This window comes from Xiphophorus maculatus, chromosome 18 (genome assembly GCF_002775205.1).
Source record: "Xiphophorus maculatus strain JP 163 A chromosome 18, X_maculatus-5.0-male, whole genome shotgun sequence".
Lineage (NCBI taxonomy): Eukaryota > Metazoa > Chordata > Actinopteri > Cyprinodontiformes > Poeciliidae > Xiphophorus > Xiphophorus maculatus.
The window spans coordinates 21,400,668-21,419,887 of NC_036460.1; the positions used below are offsets into that span (position 1 = coordinate 21,400,668).

Sequence of the window (19,220 nt, forward strand, 5' to 3'; positions counted from 1 at the left end):
AAGGAGCATATATCTTTTCTGTGATGGTTCAGACCAGGAGTTTTCATTGTAACATCTGGTTTTTCTCCTTTTTTTAAGCACTCCACTCCACATTACCTTCTTTGACCAGCTGCACAAACACAGGGTTGTCACCACTGACAGTAAGCCCAAAGCCATTTTCATCTTTCTGAATGATCACACATCGCTGGACCAGACCTGTAAAGTGAGACAGGACAGAAAACACAATACAGTAAGTACATAAAGACTAGGAAGTAGATAAAAGATGGCACTTTGAAGTTAGAAACAAAAACACTGTGGCAGAGAAATACACTACAAGTTGTGTGTTCTCGTTCATAATTTAAAGTGAAATGACCAAAGTTTACTTTAACATTTTAAGCTTAACTAAAAGGAAAGTTGATGTTGTTTGAGTTTCACATCCCTACATGCAAGTAAAAAAAACAAAAAAAAAACAGAATTTTTGTTTGTTCCTCCTATGCCATTAGTCACACTGAAAGCAGTCTCAAAGGGAAATTTGGGTAGCCACAATGGTCAAGAGACAGAAGCTATGAAGTTGATAGATGTGAGTAATGCTTTTAAACAGCTGCTGTTAAGACATACATTAAGCATCTTGAAGTGGAAACAGTAACGATTGCTTGATGCAAATAATACTTTATGTGTTATGGTAACATAGCAATAGCTCACTTAACTTTTGTGACGTTTTGTTTTAGTCCAACATAAAATATTGTTTTATTATGGAATAAGTTGAATGAAAAAAATAAATAATTTTCTGTTTTTTCATGTTTTTAAACAAATAAAATTCGGACATGTTTGGAATGCATGTATTCAGTTTGCAGAAGCAATTTTAGCTACACCTGCAATTCTTCTGGTTTCTGTTTTTATCAACTTTGTCAACATGTAGATCATGACATTTTCCTAATTCTTCTTTGCAAATTAGCTAAGGCTCAGTCAGCTGGCATATATTTTGACATTACTGACACAAGTTTTCATTTAGATTTAGTTCTGGGCTTTGACTTGGACATTCTGCCACATAAAGATGGTTTGATGTAAATCATTGCATTTTAACTTTGGCTGTATGTTTAAGGTAACCGTCCTTCAGAAATGTGAACATTGGCCTCAGTCTCAGGTCATTACTGTTTGGGTCTTAGTGATGATGTTTGTTCACTAACAGAACAGTTTGTGTTATACTGAGGTTACGTTGGCTAAAGGTCTGTTCCTATTTTCTTACCTGGATGGTGCTTGAAAGCAACTGGGTGCACTGGATTTTATTTAGGAATATAACAGTAAAGAAGGAGGCATATAAATGCACATAACACATTTTAGACTTTTCTTTCCACTTTGCATTATTGTACTTTGTGTTGGTCAAGTCAGTAATCATTAAATATAATAAGGTCTGTGACTGTAAGTAAAAGAATGTCACAAAGTTCAAAGGGTTTTAACGCTTTTGCAAAGAACTGTATCATCAGAAAGATCAAAATAGGAACGTTACTTGACAGGTTTTTCTTTTCTTGCTTTGTTTGTTGACCACAGTGAAAGGAGCTTATCTCGTGTGGATGACAAGAGCCAGACTAACCAGAAAGCTAATGAGAACACAGTTGTTAAAATACAAAATAAAACACTTATCCTTAAAACAACAAACCTTCATATATCTTTTAAGAAGCAAACATTAAGCACAATAACTTATTTCTTCCAGTAATGTCTAAAAATGTATGGTCAATTCAACAACAACAATAAAGATGTTCACCAGTAAGAGTTAGATGGGGGGTTGGAAATTGGAGGGGGCAGCAGCTCATATAAGGGCACAGTATGGGGGGTGGGTGGCTGGTGGAAAAGAGGGTTAGGTAGATCTGAAAGAGCAGGAGGATGGGAGGGGATGGGAGGGCAGGGACGCAGATAAAGCCGTTTGGGGAATAGAGCTGGTGTGAATCTGCCTCTAGATCTGATTTTCTATCTTTTGCTGAAATTTTCAAAATCTTCAGGTCTCATGAACAATGGCAGTGAGGGATTTGAGAGTGGTCTTGTAATTACTGCTCAAGTTAAACCATCTGAGCTCATGCATTATTCAAAAGTTCAACTCATATGTAATCGGCACCCTTCACTGAAACACATGGGAATATCCTCTAAGGCAGGGGTGTCAAACTCCAATCCTCAAGGGCTGCTGTCCTGCAACTTTTAGATGTGCCTCTGCTGCATCACACCTGAATAGAATAATTAGGTCATTAGCAAGGCTCTGGGGAACTTATCTACACAAGGAGGAGGTGATTAAGCCATTTCACTCCAGTACCTGTGGCACATCTAAAAACTGCAGGAGAGCGGCCCTTGAGGACTGGAGTTTGACACCTATGCTCTAAGGGATAAACTGACCTTTAATGCAGCCGAGGTGCTTTCAGCATCACAATGCCAAAGGAAAGGAACCAAAATCAATAAAGGACGGCTCACAAAATTCAGACACTTTTCCTTACATCTAAAACTGAGGCAAATGAAACCCTTACATTATTTTTGTTTGCGATGAATCCCTGAGTTTGATTATGATCACTGAAGCAAGCACAGGGAGAAATAAAAACAGACAAAACACACCTACGCTATCCTAATAATGACAGGAATGTGTTATCTTGATCATGCTTTCTAGAAAGCAACTGAAACATCTGACAGCAGCTTTAACAATGTGTTCTGTCAGTGGGCTTTATATAACTTTAGGCTATTGCTATGAGTCATTTGATTAGAAACCTCAAATTAAGTGACTGTGTGGGCCATTGCAGTGTTGAAACAAACTCCCAACTGATGTGACAGGCGTGAGAGGGCAGCCGACCAGAGTTACAGCAGCACTGACACCGCAGGGACGACGGCGCTCCATAATGACCCCGTTAGCATGGATTCAGGAAATGAGGCGTCACACCAACTGAGAGCTTAGTTTTATACTGGGCATGGGCCAATATGAGAATCTCACGGTGTTACCAACTTGGCTAAAGAATACAAGACTTTTAGGTTCACAGAATATTTTGTGATTTCAAACCAGAAATAAAACATTGCAGTATTTATTATTATAGTAGGAACAATGTTTGCTGTAACATTTGATAGTTCTTACCTGACCAAACCAAAAAAATAAAATGGACACATTTTATTAGTTTTAACTGCTTATTGTGGAAAATATCACATCTTTTTGCCATTCTGCTTAACACCAGTAAGCCCATAGCTAGCTTAATTAATTAGGATGTCATCTTCTCTAGCATTTCATTGAAAGGACTTTAAACCACAGGAAGGGTATGATAAAAAAAAACTTTAGTAATGTTAAAACTGCAAAATTTTAAAACATCAAATAATTTGGTGCTGGTAAAAAAAAAAAAACTATTTTTCTAAGCTTTAACAATTTCTAGTAAAATATTCAATATAGGTTTAACTTATCCAAGATTAAACTATTAAAAACATACAGAATCCATAGAGTGACATGGCTTTTGTACTAAAAATGAAGTATTTACAATCATCCTGTTCACCAGTTTTATTGGTCTGATGAAATATTAAAATTTTAAATGTGATCTATTCATTGCCTGTAAGTGGAAAATCCTAAATACCAGAAATAAAGGCTATCAAACATCCCTCTGTGTGTAATTTATCTATATAATGTGTTTTACTTAGAGTTAAAAGTTTCTGAGATATTCCTGTAATATTCTACATTATCGAATGGGTCAGTTTACTAAGTTTTTAAAAGTCACAATTTCAAAATTGCTCAGTTCTTCCATTGAACCAATCTAATGTTTCAAAGTCCCTTCAATAAGAACTGATATACCATGGACATTATTGCCGTGAGTGTGAAGAATCTTACACGTTCCCATGCCTAGGAGACGACATATAGGTCAAATATAAAATTATTTTAGCTGCATATCTTTCAATAAAATGCTTATTAATCACTCTGTGGCATAATTCTCAACATTTTTGCTTACAAAGTCTGTAAATCGCATGCTTATGTAACTTATCTCTCTGGCTTATGCCTTGATTTGGTGCCCAGCTCCGACTTTGCATCACGCAGGCTGAAATTGACATTTTAGCCTGGCCATTCGTTATTTTCTATCGGCAACTTCACACTAGGACATTAATGCTGTCACGCCGGCGATCGCACCATGAAACGTCTTACCACAGGATTCAGGCTTTCCCTCTGCAAGCACACTGTTGTTGCCACTCTTCTCCACCACCAGAGCTTCTGCTCACAGCCCCCACCAGAAGCCAGCAGCACACAAACACGTAAACAAAAATAAACGACAACCAACACATGAAAAGGAAACACAAAACAGGAAAGAGAAAATCATGAGGAAGAAACAATCATGGGAGAAGAAAAACTAAATGAACAAAAGGGCAGCACCCCTCGACTGTCACCCATTGACTTACATGTTAGTCAATGGGTGAGGACATCAGTGTTCTCGTGACAGTTAAGGGGTTAAATGAAAGTCATTAGTTTGGAGAAAAGACCACAGCAAATGAAGGATTTTAAATTTGAAGATATAAATCATAGGAGGCCACATCTGTGTGATGTTGTATCCTATCTGCTGCCCTTTACTACATATCCAAGTCATTTAAAAATTGTGATAAATCAGCTGAAATCAAGAGAACAGTTCATGCAACATGCACATAACACATAGACGAGCACAAACCTACAGCATGCAAACATGCTAAAATGTACAACGAATTCAAAAGTGTTTTTTTTTTTAGATAAAGGGGAACAAGTCGATGTAAATTTCAAATAAATATAGCCTCTATCCTCCCTGTCTGTGGTGGTCATTTCAGACGTGGCGGTAACTGCCACTGAAAATCACATAAATGTATTTGCAGTGACACAAAACAACATGTGGTGAAGAGCACATCTTGTGTAACTGTTGAGAAAGAAAAACAGTCCTGTTTGTATGGCTGCATGACACAGAGATAAGCCACCATGTGCTGCAGAGGATTTTCTGTTTTGTTTTGAATACAGAAGCCTTAATCAGATCCTTTGTCGTTCTGCCCCGATTGATAACAAGACCTGAGGGAAAAGTCACAATATTGCACTGGACTGGTTTTGGGACCTCAACAATCTCACCCTCCAAAGGTCTGAGATTGGACTGAGGAAGAGGTGGAGAGGCTTTCTGTGTCCTTCATGCATAGTGTAATGAAAAGCAGATCTCCCTAACAGATTTCTTCTGCTTTTTTGTCATGGTAAAATCTTTCAGTTCATCAAACTAAAACTAAAATTAACTCATTTGAACAAGTACAACAGACAGTTATACACTGATTATCTTATTCACTAAGAGACAAACCTGAACTGATGTGAACAAGTAATTGCCCCCTAAACCTAATAAATAGTAGTGTCATCCTTGGACAGAAACAACTGACATGAAGTGTTTGTGATGACTGGCAAAGAGTCTTTCACATGACAAGGAGGAATTTTGGCCCAATCTTATTAGCAAAAGTAATGTAATTCAGCCACAACTGAGAGTTTTCAAGCATGGTTAGATGTTTAAGGTCATAGCACACCACCACAGTGGGATAGCCACTCAGAAGTGGACATACTGGTGTGTTTCAGAGCAACTTTCTGATGCATAATATAATGATGCTTGTGCTTAAAATGGCACACTGATGCTTAGACAGTGTCTTTCAGAATGTTCTCTGTAGCTACTTCACGACTGAAGCCCGTATGGTCTGGCCTTGGATCTATATGGATACAATCTTGTATTCAATTTTGTACAAAACCTGAACAGAGACAAGTGATTTTCTGCAGTGCTTTAAAAGTTCTTCTGGGTTCTTTGTGACTTCCTGTATTACTCGTTGTTGCGTCATTTCAGTAGGCTGGCAAACTCCTGGCAAGGTTCACCACCGTTCCATGTTTTCTCTATTTGTGGAAAATGGCTCTCACTGTGGTTTGTTCGAATCCCACAGCAGACTCAGGGAGGCTTTATATTTTTTCCGCACGCCTCTCGGCCCAGTCAGGAGGAGTCCAGCCCATGTTCAGACATGTCAAACTGCAGTTTGTTAAAGTCCGGAAGCCTTAGAAATGGCTTTGTAACTCTTTCCAGGCTGATTCATTGACAAGCTCTCCTCTGTTTTTGAATTTCTTCAAATTAGGACAAGATGTGTTACTTTTGAAGATCGTCAGACAGGTCATATTAGATGTTTTTATTATTTTGTTTGTAATCAGGCCTTTGTGTGTTTCAAAAAGTATGTTTAATGAGATTTAATTCATTATCTAAAAAGATGGGCATGGTTGTTCTGGATTACTTTTCCCCTAAGAAATTAAATCATCATCTGAAAATTGTATTTTACTCTGTCAATCTTTGTCTCAAACAAACAAACAAAAAACTGTCCGTTGAGCTGAAATGTTTAGGAGTAGACAGAATAAAGGGAAAACATTTTTCTTCACAACATAGTATTGACCAGTGTAAAATTGAGAAGTCTGATACGGCACATACAACAGCAATTGCAAAATACTCCTCTACTATCTGTTGAAAAAGACAGTACTAGTCACAATATTCAAGACCTTTAATAAAAGCTTCAAAGGTTTAGTCATAACATCCAGATGATCATTTCAGCTCACACTAAACATGCAAAGGCTTAGGCTATGTGCAGTTGCCAATTCATGGCCCCAGACTGTGGTCAATATCTTATTTGGCAACCAGTTTTAGAGGTAGTGCAAGAAACTTCCCAATGAGGAGGATAACTGGAAGTACACACTTCGTCTACAACCTCTTTTTACTGTCATGCTTTTTATTAAACACTACGAAAGAGAATGTAGTAGTCAGTTTCTGTGTACATGCCTGAGATAAAACCAAGTCCGAACAATGTGAGCAGATTGTCAACTACATTTGTGTCAACAGTAAGCAGCTTATTGCCACACCTCCTTAATACTTTATTTAAAAATAAAGCAGGTACAGATTTTGCAAACCATAGAACAGTATGCAGCCTTAGATTAAGCAAGGAGTGGTATAACTGTAAAGTGAAATAAAGTTCCAGTTCACAGAGCCTTTTCACACAACAGTTCCTCAATAAGGTTGCAAAAATGTCCTTTCACAAGTCGACCTGTGAACAGAGTTTTTGCTGCAATGTCCTCCATATTTCAGGACAAAAAAAACTGAATTCCAATCAGATGTGATAAGTCTTTTCAACTGCATGCATCTGCAATATTTGTATTTGTCCAAATCCAAAGTCACACATACATCTTTTTTTAAAGAGGGTTTTACAAATGTCATCACATCAACAAAGCTGTAGCCATTTTTTGTGGGTATTTTTATGTCTCTTCTCTTTGTCCTGATTCTGATGGTTTATTGTGGTCAGAAAAAAATCAGTTTTGATTTCTGAAAAGTTATTTCATTACTATTCAATAACCTAAGCAAAAGTATACATTTTTTGATAGTAGTTGGTCCAACCAAGCAGAAAACCATCCAACTCCAGTCATCTGTTGAGGGATTGGTGCAAAACCAGTTGAGTAAATTGCAAATACCTCATGAGTGTCACTCAAGGAAAGTGAGACATTAGTCAGCAGACAGTGTCAACCACTACAATTATATACTTTTTTCAGTGCACTACATTACATATTGTTTTTCTCATTACTGATGACTTAGTCAACAGATATTGTTCTCTTGAATAGAAAAGGAATTGCACTGGAGGTTATTTCTTTGTTCACATGAAAATTTTGTGAAGTCTAAAAACTTAATGTATAGTCATAATTAAATAATGTAAGTACTAATATAAAAAAGGGGAAAATATTATATTATAATCTATTTCAGCAAAATATACACACATACATATATTATTTTTTTCTCTTCATTATGCAAAAAGAATATAACATATACTATGTTTTACCCTTCCAACACGCTTTCTGGTAAATGATTAACAACAAGTATTTTGCTTGGCAGTCTTGTGTGTGTTAGAAAGAACAAAGAGTGGGAGGAACATTCAGCAGTGGCCACAAGAACAAAGACTGCAGAAGAGTAAACATGAAAAACAGAAAGAAAGGATGTCCCTGAGAATGAGAATGGGAAGTTACCTGTAGGGTCAAACTCATTGGAGGGAAGTGAAGCTTTGTCACTTTTGGGTTTCTTGTCTGGGGGATGGTCCTTACTGAGAATGCTGCTGGTTCTAAAGAAAGAAGAGCATAAATGAGATAAGCCTCAACCAACGGTTCTAAACAAAAAAGTTTCAAAATAATAGTGTCTTGTGGAGGTATTTACTTCTTGTACTACCCATTTCTTAAACTCTCCCACATTTGTGAAACCATTGAAACCAAACATTAATGTTAATCTTAATAATTTTATGTGATCAACATAAAAAAGTGCATAACACTAAACATGATACAAGGTTTTTGTAACCTCTTGCACAAAAACAAAGAAAAATGTTGGTGTATATTTGCATTCAAGACCCAACTGACCTGACACTCCTAAATAAAATCAAACACAATCAACTGTTTTAAGAAATCCCAAAATTAAATAGTCTATCCATGCATAAATCTGTCTGTCTTGTGGAGGCAGAAGTTGTTAGAGAACATTAGTGCATATTTATGTGGCATCATGAAGACTAAGGGCCACAGCAGAAACAGCAGTGAGAAAATTGTTGAGAGGTTTACAGCAGGGTTAGGCTACTTCAAATATCTCACGGAGCATTTATCAGTGCATTATCTGAAAATGAAAAAGAGCATGATATCAATCGAAACACACTAACATGGCTTTCCAGCTAACGTTACAGGCTGAAGAAAGAGAATTAATCAGAAAAGCTGGAAATCAGTCTGAAAAAAACAGACTGAAACATGGTGAATTATGCTGCTTGTTTTCAGCAGGACTAGCAAAGCTTGTCAGAATCAATGGGTAAGATATGTGAACTAAATGCAAAGCATTTACGGGTTAAAAGCTAAAAAGGCCTTTTCAGTGGGAGTAGGATGCAACCTTAAACAGAGGAAGCACAACAGTAGCATGGTCTAGACCAAAATGTCCAGTCAAAGTCCAGACTACAGTATATACAACTGAAAATATGCAGCAAGACCTCAAAGACAGTTCTTACAGAAACTTTCCACCCAGTCTGACTGAGCAATATCTGTTCTGATAAAAATGGGCAAAGACTTCATACTCCAGATATGAGAGATTGACAGAGATATACTCAAAAAGATTTGCAGCTGTATTTGCAAGAAAAGGTTGTAAAGTATACATTGAGGTTATAAACATAGGCACACCACAATTTTCAATCTCTTATTTGTAAAAAATGTGTGTAAACCATTTGTCATTTTCACTGAATTTGACACTAACCATGTGTTGCTCTATCACATTAAATCCTAATTAGATAAACCAAAGTTTGTGGCTGTAAAATGTGAAAAAGTTCAGTGGCTAATGTGCTGATAAGCACAAAATTCAGGCGAGCGAATAATGTGAATAATGCTGGTTTATTTCAGCGCTGAGAATGGTGTTACTCAAAGACCTGGCAGTGAATGAATCAGTCTGAGTGTGTCCAATGTATAATGTGACAGTCAGAGAGGATGTGGAGCAGCTCTGCTGAGTGCCCAGAGACGAGTGCCACATAACACACACTCCTCGGCGGAGATGCCACAGGACATAACTCCTGCTTGAACCTATGAGGAGGCTATGTATGGCCGCTTCTGCCTATGCTGGCCCCAACAGTAAAAAAGGCCACTGTTTAGTTCGCAGTGGAAGGCAGTCATGGGCTGCTCATAGAAAAGGAAGCCCTTTGTCCTGCGCTTAGTGTGTATGTGTTCATGAATGAGCGGGGGCTGGCAGGGTATGTTTGGTCCAAATGTTAAAGGCTTCTATGTTGCAACACAGCAAGACAAGTACAACTTTAATCTAAACCTGTGTATGAAAGCTACAGCAGGACAACCTAATTAAAAATTATGAAAGCCTTGACAACACGATTTATTAAGAAAAGTCTTACCTTATCGCTTTCTTGGTAAACCTGCAAAATAAAGACACCAATAATCAGAATATTTATGAAACTTCAACACACAAATGAGTTAATTATGCTGATGTTCAGGATGAAAAACAAGACGGTATCAACATTTACTGAGACTTGTATAGTGGTAAACATGATAATCCTCATCAAACATCAGAGTTCTTGAGCTGCGGATTAAAACCTTTTCCAGGTCAAATCTGCTCTGCCTTTCAGATTTTTGCTTTGTGTGCAGCTGTTGGGAGTTTAATTCCTTAAAGACACGACAACTTTAGGGTTAGGAATTTTATAGATGGCACGTTTGTAAAAAAAAAAAAAAAAAAAAAAGAACTTTTGAGGAAATGGCAAATAAGAAATTATTATCCAGAAGCATTCAATAATTTTCATGAATTATTCAATTCATGAAAAGTGAATTCCATAATTCACTTTTCATGACAATGAAGGAGCCAAGTTGTTTTAATCTGCATCTTGCAACATAAATATAAAAAATAGTTACTGTGTACAATTCCTTAACACTTACTTTGACAAGAATCTTTACTCTCAGCCACCACAAACACTGAAGTCTGTGCTATTATTTCCACTGTTATCTGATTAATATATATCTAGACACTGTAAAATAGTGGTTTTTAACATGCGTGTAAATCTTGTGAACCTTAAACTGGGAGCTAGCAAACAGAAGGGTTAGTATCTTTAACCTAAGGATGGGCATTTATTGTTATAATTTATCATTTACCATTTCTTGTCACCATAAGAATTTTGATTTAATGTTATCATGATAAATTCTAATTAATGGTGTGTAAAATCCCTCAAAGCTAACCTTATTGCAGGGATTGCTAGTTTATTGTTTTCACTGTTTGTTCAATTTGAGTATAAATAAATAACAATAATTTTGAAAAAAAATTATTACATGCAGTTAGTGTGTGCACTTTAACGATACTTCTTTATGTGACTGATGTCCTGAAGAAGCACATAAAGAGCAAGAGCAGTATTTGTGTTTGTGGCCCTAGGAATGTTTTGCTATGTAGTCACAGTCATGAAGTTACCCACAAAAGTAGTAATAAATAGTTCTTATTTTCACTTTTGTTGTCACACTAGTACCACAAGATATTGTGATAAACCTTGAAGTCCATATCGCCCACTCCTACTTCCACCAGTGGGGAAGGTCCACAAGCTTCCAATCAGAACACCTCTCCCACGGTTCAGTGTTACTTACTGGCTTCCTACCACAAGGGCTGTTTTCTGGGATACATTTATTCCCTGGTAATCTGATTTGACTCGTTGGTAAAGGTTTTTCCCCAAATAAACCGGTAGAGTGGTACAGCTGCAAAATACATTGCGTTACATTTAGAGATCCAGAAAAAAAAAGTTTCTAAGGAGAATTGCAATTCATAGTGCTGGCAATTCTATATCAATCAATCAAAATACTCAAAAATCAATTTTAGTCTGCTTAATTTTTTGTAAAAATTATATTTTGAATAATTCTTTGATATTTTATTTTATTTTTAAAAAGCCAGGCATCTAAGCAAATCTAATACTGGTAGTTTAAGTTACAAAATTTTACGCGCAAAACTATTTTTGATTAAATATAAACCGATGGAATTTGATACAGTACCTTGTAGAATTGTTTTAAAGAAATGTTTTTTTTTCCAAAAGTCTTTTCCTATTGTCAGTCACATAACTTAAACAACTGATTTCTGAATTAAAAATTGTTTATGAATCGAATCATGACCCTAAAACTGGAACTGAATCGCTACACACAGAAAGATTCACATCTCTAGTAACAATCAGCGCAATATCAGGGTGTGAAATATTGCATTTTGAAAAGATTGCTTGGACAAAATCTGGTAGGATACTATATTCAAGTGTCAGGTTTTTAAGCTCCCTGGATATTGCTAATATATTTGAACAGTTGGACGCACACTCATTGCCCTTAATCCCCTCGACTGAAGTAAATTATTAGTGGCTGAGATGCTTAAGCTCTAGTGGGGTGTTGGGAACATATTTAATGCCAGAAGTGCCAGAAAAATGTGGATAAAACATCATCAATGCTATCATCAGCTTTTAAAAATAGACTCGAAATTAAATATTTTTTTGTTTGATATAATGCACCTCCAGTTTGCAGGATTCCGTAAGAAATAAAGGTTTTCTTGATTGTGGGGTCCTGCAGTATTTTAGTGTTTATACAAAGCCTGTCCCCCTTCACCACCTGATTTAATTCACCAAGTGGCGGTCATTTAATAGTTCAGCTGCTTATGTTACTCTAGTGTTCAACATATGTACGTCCTAGCAGAATGTCAGAGACCACTGGAAGGGATTAAAACAGTCCAGCTTCAGACCATAGCACTACGATTATATCACTAAGCCACTGTAACCAATTCATGACAGCACTCTTATGTGTGAATTCATGGGGTAATGTACTGAGTTATGGCCTGTGTGCAGTCCCTGGTGACATGTTACGTTGCTTCATTTAGAAATCACAAAAAACTTAAAAGTTGTTTTGTAAAACAGAAACCACAAGGTGCAGTTTAGACTCACTTTTACTACTTTTTACCCTGATGAATCAGGCAGCATAAAACCATCATTAAAAATGCATTATAATGGCCAAATAGTGTCCATTCAGATGCTCTTAATTTTGCATTAATAGCAGCATTTAGATCATATACATGTTATATGCCACGCAAAATAACTTGTCCAAGTACCTAAAAGGGTTCACAGAAAACATTCAGTGGCAATTGCATTGCAATCTTTTAAAATTGAAAACCCTACTAATACAGCACAAAATGGTCCTACAAATGCAGGCTTCCATAATGGGGAGGTCTTGCGACTAACCAGCCCACATTAACTCTCTTTCTCCTTGTGACACTGAGTCTCATTCAGAGCCATGCAGAGGCAGCTGAATGGCCTGTTTATGAAAATGCCTCAGACTGTAATAAGTTCCAGAGCTTCAAGCAGAAGAGAAAAAAAACAGCTTTAAGTAGTCCCCTCCCTAAGAAACCTCTGAGTTGGAAAGATGGAAACGTCAGCACATAAACACACACACATGCATACTGAAACTTTACATGTGAATGCAAAAGTTCAGAGACGGTAAAACTGAGTCAGCAGATGTTGTACTTAGTTGATCACAAAGGAACAATGACTGACATGCAAGCTAGGTGAGACATCAGCCTTTCTATAATATATTTATTAAAAACAGACAAATACAAAATGCACCCAAATGAGATGTGTTTTATAAATGACGTTTTAACAAGCGTTTCCTGGGGAAAACCCAAGATTAATCACAGAAACTGTGACTCTGTTGGTTTAGGAAAGCCTCAGTGTGGAACAACTAGAAATGGTAGCTAGTAAAATTGAGCTCTGAAATTCTCTGCATACTGTCTTTACCTGGTTTTCTACATGCTGTTTTTGCATTTGTCTATCAAACTGCCAAATAAATTTGAAATCAGATGTTTACATACGCCTTACAAAGAGACTAAAAGAATCTCCCTTTTCCTCACTGTCTGACGTTACGTCAAAGATTTATGTTTTCCTGCTTTATGTCATGTTCTATTAGGAATAATCTACTCAAACACTGAATAACTATACCCCGATCACAATGTTACAGTTATGTAAGCTTTTAATAGATTGAATAATAAAGGAATTACCTTGAGGTATACATGTGGATGTCTTAAGGCAACACCTCAAACACGGTGCTACCTTGTGTGAAATCATGAAAAAATAAGAAGAAATCAGCTACGCTATCAGAAAGAAAACTGTGGATTTTTTTTTCCTTATCCAGATATCTGATGTAGCCATCTAGGCAAGCAATTGTACACAAGTATAGACACCATTGGAATGCCCAGCGATCACACTCTACAGAAGGGGGAAAAAAAAGCTATTTATTCTAACGATATACACATTTCAGAGGAAAATATGTGTATCAACTGTAGAACCAAAGCAAAATACCTGAATGTTCTGGCTGAAGCTGGAAAGACAGCATTATGATCAATAGTGATAGAAACCCTGTAACAACATGAGCTGAAAAGCTGCTCAGAATGGAATAAACCATCACTTCAGAAGCAACACAGAAAACAAAATTCTCTTTTGTAAAACTAACTGGGAGAACCAATTTTTGAACAGATGTCCGGTTTTCTTATAGAACCGAAGCTGAAATATTTGGCCATAATGATCATAGTTACATTTGGAGGAAAAGGAAAGAATCTTACAAGCTTAACAACACAATTTAAAATGTGAAGTATTTGCTGTGACGATGTTTTGCTAGAGGGTAGACTGGTACACAAATTAGATGGCATCATGAGCAAATAATATTATGTGGCAACATTGAACCAACATCTCTAGACATCTGGCAGGAAGTTCAAGCTTAGGCAGAAAGTTTTTTTCCAAATAGACAATAATTCTAGAAATACAAAACAAATTAGTTACAAAGAGGCTGAAATTCAAAGTGTCTTAATTCCATAAAAATGTTGAGATGAAACGGTATCTGAACAAGGTGGCCTACAAACCTGATTCAACACCGGGCCTGTCAGAATGAATGGGACTAAATCCAAGCAGACCGCTGAGAGAAGCTTATGACAGGAGAACCAAAATGTTTGCCCCAAGTTATAAAGTAGAAAAGGGAAATATATCAAATGTAATGTAATAACAAAATCTTAAAACAAACAAACAAAAAACTCTTATTTTTCTGGCATTTACCAAATACAAAAAACTTTACTTATCCTTCTGACCTACAACTAAGATAGTGAAACTTGACATTGGGAAAAAAAGGCTTTTTTTTTTTTTTTTTACAGTTTACATAAATATCTGCACAATATATCTGGATTAAGGTACTGGCTAAACCCAGGCCAAAAATTAATACAAAACTGTAGAAAATCTAGATAACAAGAACAACAGTCTTATGTTTAAATTAATTATAGTAAAAATTGCATCTAAAAAATTTACCATGTAGATCAATAACCAAGTCTGGTCTTGCACTGGTCTCCAGTAAGGCTAAATCTGCTTGGTCTAAACTGCTGTTCCAAGCCACGTCCTCCCTCCTGAGATAATGCAAGAAAGTAAAATCATTCATCTTTGAGCATGTCATAGTGAAGAAACCTGATGCACTGGTTGATGGGAACCTTGATCGAAGGCCATTAGAAAACAGTAGCCTATTTAAAAAAAAAAAAAAAAAACATCCATCAGGTTATATGATGCAGAATCTTTGCAGCACAATCATAAGCACACCTTAACCAATCAATGAGCCAAGCAGCAGTACACAGGAGCACTCAGAGAACAGAAGATGGGACGCCAGCTGCACATCGAGCCACATCCACCTGCACTGCATCTTCTGTGTTTGGGAAACACTGATCCCCATTAAAGTAGGTCATTTGATGTACTGATGTATCTTGCAGACATATAATGGAGAAAAGAAATGACTTGTTATATTCATCTTTAAAGGGCAATGACAAGCATATGGTCTATTTCATACTTTAAGTATTGGAAATTTATTCTACTAATCAGGTATACTTAGAGATGATAGAGACTATACATATGCTTTTATTTTTAGAAATTCAGACAAAATACTCAAAACAACCAAAAGGAAATGTTGGCAGCATAACTAAATACTCTGCATCCTTTGCATAGGAGTTCATGTATTATTAACACAGCGTACCTCCACCTAATCGTGGTTAAGTATTCACAGAGTCACCTATTTGTGGATTTTTTTCATGGAAAGTAACTCCAAATTATTCACAGAAAATCTACTATAATTTTTTTTGCAGATTTTTTTCAGTAGAGCATATCCAAATATTCTAAAGAAAATGCAGGTAAGGAAGCTGAAATATCACTCTGCAGTGCTACTTGAAACGCTGTTGAAGCGCCATTGATTTTCCTTGGTGCTGATTGGCTGTATCCCCGACAGAGGAAACAAGGGAAACTATAGATGTCTGCTTCTGCTGTAGTGCCAAGACAGTTCCCACTGTGCATGTAAATTTATATTAAAGGCAAATGTGATGTTTGAACTGGAAACTAATTCAGACATCTGTGAGCATGCCACCCGTTTAAGCTATTCTAGAGCAGTGTCAATTTTAGTGAATGAGGTTTGCCAGACACGTGCAAAGGAAGTGAAAGTTTGCTCAGCTGGTACATTACAGCAACAACTCAAATGAACAAAAAATGTAGGCCATCTGTTACCACAGAGAACACCATAAGTGAATTAGGGTGCACATTGCTCACTAGTAAAATCTAGTTAAAAAATTGAACCTATACAGCCATATTTAGTAGATGGACTATGCACTCCGATGAGGCTCGTTTGACAGATTAACAGTGCGTTTTGAAAGAAAAAAATATATATTTAAGAAAGTATTATACATACTTCTCATTTCTGTACTTAAAAGGCTGTTTTTGTCTGATGTGATATTCCAAACTTAAATATGATATCATTAGCTCTAAGCAAAAAAATCATATTAAAAAAGGCTGCATTTAATTAATCTACATCGTGTGTTTTACAGTTTTAAGGTAATGCCACATACATTGTTAGATAAAAACCCTAATCTGATTTGCCACATCAAAACTTAGTTTTGTCCAACTCATTTTGCTTGAGTTCATGGGTTACTGAGAGAACTTAAGCAAACTCCAATTTTCTTTAAAAAACAAACCAAATGTTTCATTGAGCTTATTTATTCCAGCATAGACCAGCCCAGATTTGAACAATTCTTGGCATTCTATATTTTGAAACATAGCTGATTATAGTTGGGACAGAAAACAAAAAGAAATAAATCGTGAAACAGTGCTTTACTACAATGTAAAATCCGAACCTCGGTTGATCTATGTTTTACTTTAAATGTGCACTATTTTCAATTCCCAGTAGGTTTTGGACTAAACAAAAGTTCTTCTTTAGTTATTAATTTGTAACCGACAAAAAGAGAAATAATTCAAGGAAGCAGATTTGCACAATTGTGACAGTCCCCTATCTTGATAAGATGCACAGATGACTTGTATTGAAATACTCTTTCATTTTTCATTAATGTCATCATACAGATTTTGTAGCTTCTTAGTAAATGAATTGCATATGAAATACCTGTGGGCTTTATACCTATTAGAAAGTAATTAATATATTTAATTGTATAGTTAAAGATTTTCATTTTTGTTTTGTTATCTCTATTACTTCACAGTTAGAACGTTGCCATTTCAAATTCTGCCGTACTATAAACGAACTCTCGATCCCTGTTCATACGCTTTGCATGTCCTTGTTAGTAATGTTTAGGCCCTGGCTACAATCTGAGAGGACTGGGATAATGTTATGATATAAAGCTTAACTTAGTGTCTGCTTGTCTGTGCTAATCCTCAGTTGGCTAACTTCAGTCACTCAAAACAAACTTTCCAGGACTTCAAAACAGAATCTACATATTCCAGGTTGAACCACAGTACATGGCAACTGATTAGTGATTATACAACCTGAAAAGGAAACAAAACTAATTTTACAAAGGATGGAGATAAAAAAAAACTGCAGCAAATGCACTTTTGGGAATGCCACTTAGATTACCAGAAAATAAAAACTTCAAGCAATAATTCTTGGAAAAATGGACCATCAATCAAGTTTATTTGTACAGCACAGAACATTTCATCAACAAGGACGTTTAAACTACAAGTTATTTAATGAAAGGAAAAAGCTGTATTGACTTTCCCAACCTTTGCCATCCAGGGTTTCCCCCCAGAAAACTTGCTAAGCCCGGTGGTCGGGGTGCTGAGGCGGTCCACTGTTTTTGTATTAAACGATGTTAAGTAGACAGGAAAAGTAAAAATATTACTGGGTAATTATATGTTACGGGAAGACATCAACAGTGAAACGATATTTAAACCCACAACTAGTCTTAAAAACAAGAAATCAAAAAACATAATTAAAATGAATATCAATTATTTGCACTTTTGTTTAATCCAAATTAAGTCAGCAGCTTCATAAAGTTCCCCAGGGCTTCAGGGACCATAAATGCTAATATTTTAACACAGACCACAGATACATAAATGTAACATTTGTTTATTGAGATTATCAATGCTGCTAAATTTGATTTAATGGCTTCAGCATACAGAAATTAAAAGATTTTAAATTGTTAAAGGATTTTAAGGAGCTGGGAAGTTCACTTTGTAAAAGTTTAAAGAACAATATTCATAGTTAAATTGTTTTGTTACTATAGCAACAATCGGATGCTGTGAGTTTAGTCTTTGAGTTTGAGCTCTGTTTGCCCACAAATACAAACTACAATTACAACTTATTGCTTTTTAGGTTGGCCAATTAAACTACTCTCCTTATCCCAGATTTCATTAAATCTAACAGATAAGCTGTTAGAGGTGCTGATGTTTTCAGCAGCACAAGGGGTCCCCCAAGTCAAATTCTGCTCAAGGCCTCATGGAGCTTTGGACCGGCCTTGCATGATGAGTTAAATCTGCTGCACTGCGCAGAGATGAGCAACAAACAGGATATTTAATTCAATGGTGCTAATGTGGCTTTAGTAGCGCTTCCATTTCGTGCCTGTTGAGTTTTTAACAAGGGGACACAGAAACTATGTTGGTTGGTCCAGTTTATGGGATGAATTTCTCAAATCTCCATGCAGCCATGCGCATCAACTCTGACTGACTAAGTGGACAAAGCATTTGATGTGGTTTGATGCTTCATAACCGGAAAAATAATACTAAAAATAATAATAAAATAATATAAAACCAGGATGATGCATGACTACGAGGCGAGCGCGAAAGCTCCTCACCGGGCTGAACCTGCATGATGAGGTTAGTGCTGGTTCGTAAACCACTAACGCACCGGCCAACCGGGACCACATACATTAACTTTATCAGCACAGACAGAACTGAGCGCTGGGCAGCGTGTTGAGATGGAAAAGCCGCACAAAATTCTTTGTCCACAAATATAAATCATTCTCACCACTCAACGCACCTCTGAAAGCACCACTCTGCAAATCATTTCTCTGGAAAAAAATGTAATTCCTCACAGGGGGTTGATGTAAATATCCATACAGGTCAGCCTGTGTCCAGTTTGAGTGAAAGGAGGTGCACAGGATCCGTGCTGAGGTAAACTTAAGACATCCAGCTGCTGCAGCGCACGAGGCAATGCGCAGAGGCGCCAGCGGTGTGATTGGTCCAGCTTTAAATGCATAAACTATAAACCTATCTTCTATAAACATATATTTTAGGAATAAATCTGCTCCGCCAGTGAAACGCTCAGAGCAACAGAGACGCTTGCAATTTCACTTAAAATATAAAAAATAGCGTTTTTTTAAATTTTTTATTATTATTTTCCTAAAAACATAAACAAGAAAGGCTTAACCTGGCGG

At 36.5% G+C, this 19,220-nt stretch overlaps 1 protein-coding gene across 6 annotated transcripts in view; it reads right to left on the reverse strand.

The window, feature by feature from the left end:
• arhgef12 (Rho guanine nucleotide exchange factor 12) overlaps positions 1 to 19,220 on the reverse strand; it is a 57,631-nt gene that overhangs the window by 21,340 nt on the left and 17,071 nt on the right. For 5 of the 6 annotated variants that reach the window (XM_023351378.1, XM_023351377.1, XM_023351376.1 and 2 more), the window contains 4 exons: positions 9,892 to 9,912; positions 8,003 to 8,094; positions 4,127 to 4,192; positions 97 to 195 (listed from right to left, as the gene is read on the reverse strand). In XM_023351378.1, coding sequence (XP_023207146.1) covers positions 97 to 195; positions 4,127 to 4,192; positions 8,003 to 8,094; positions 9,892 to 9,912 — 278 coding nt within the window. The remainder of the gene's footprint in view (positions 1 to 96; positions 196 to 4,126; positions 4,193 to 8,002; positions 8,095 to 9,891; positions 9,913 to 19,220) is intronic. The other variant, XM_023351380.1, reaches the window with a different exon arrangement.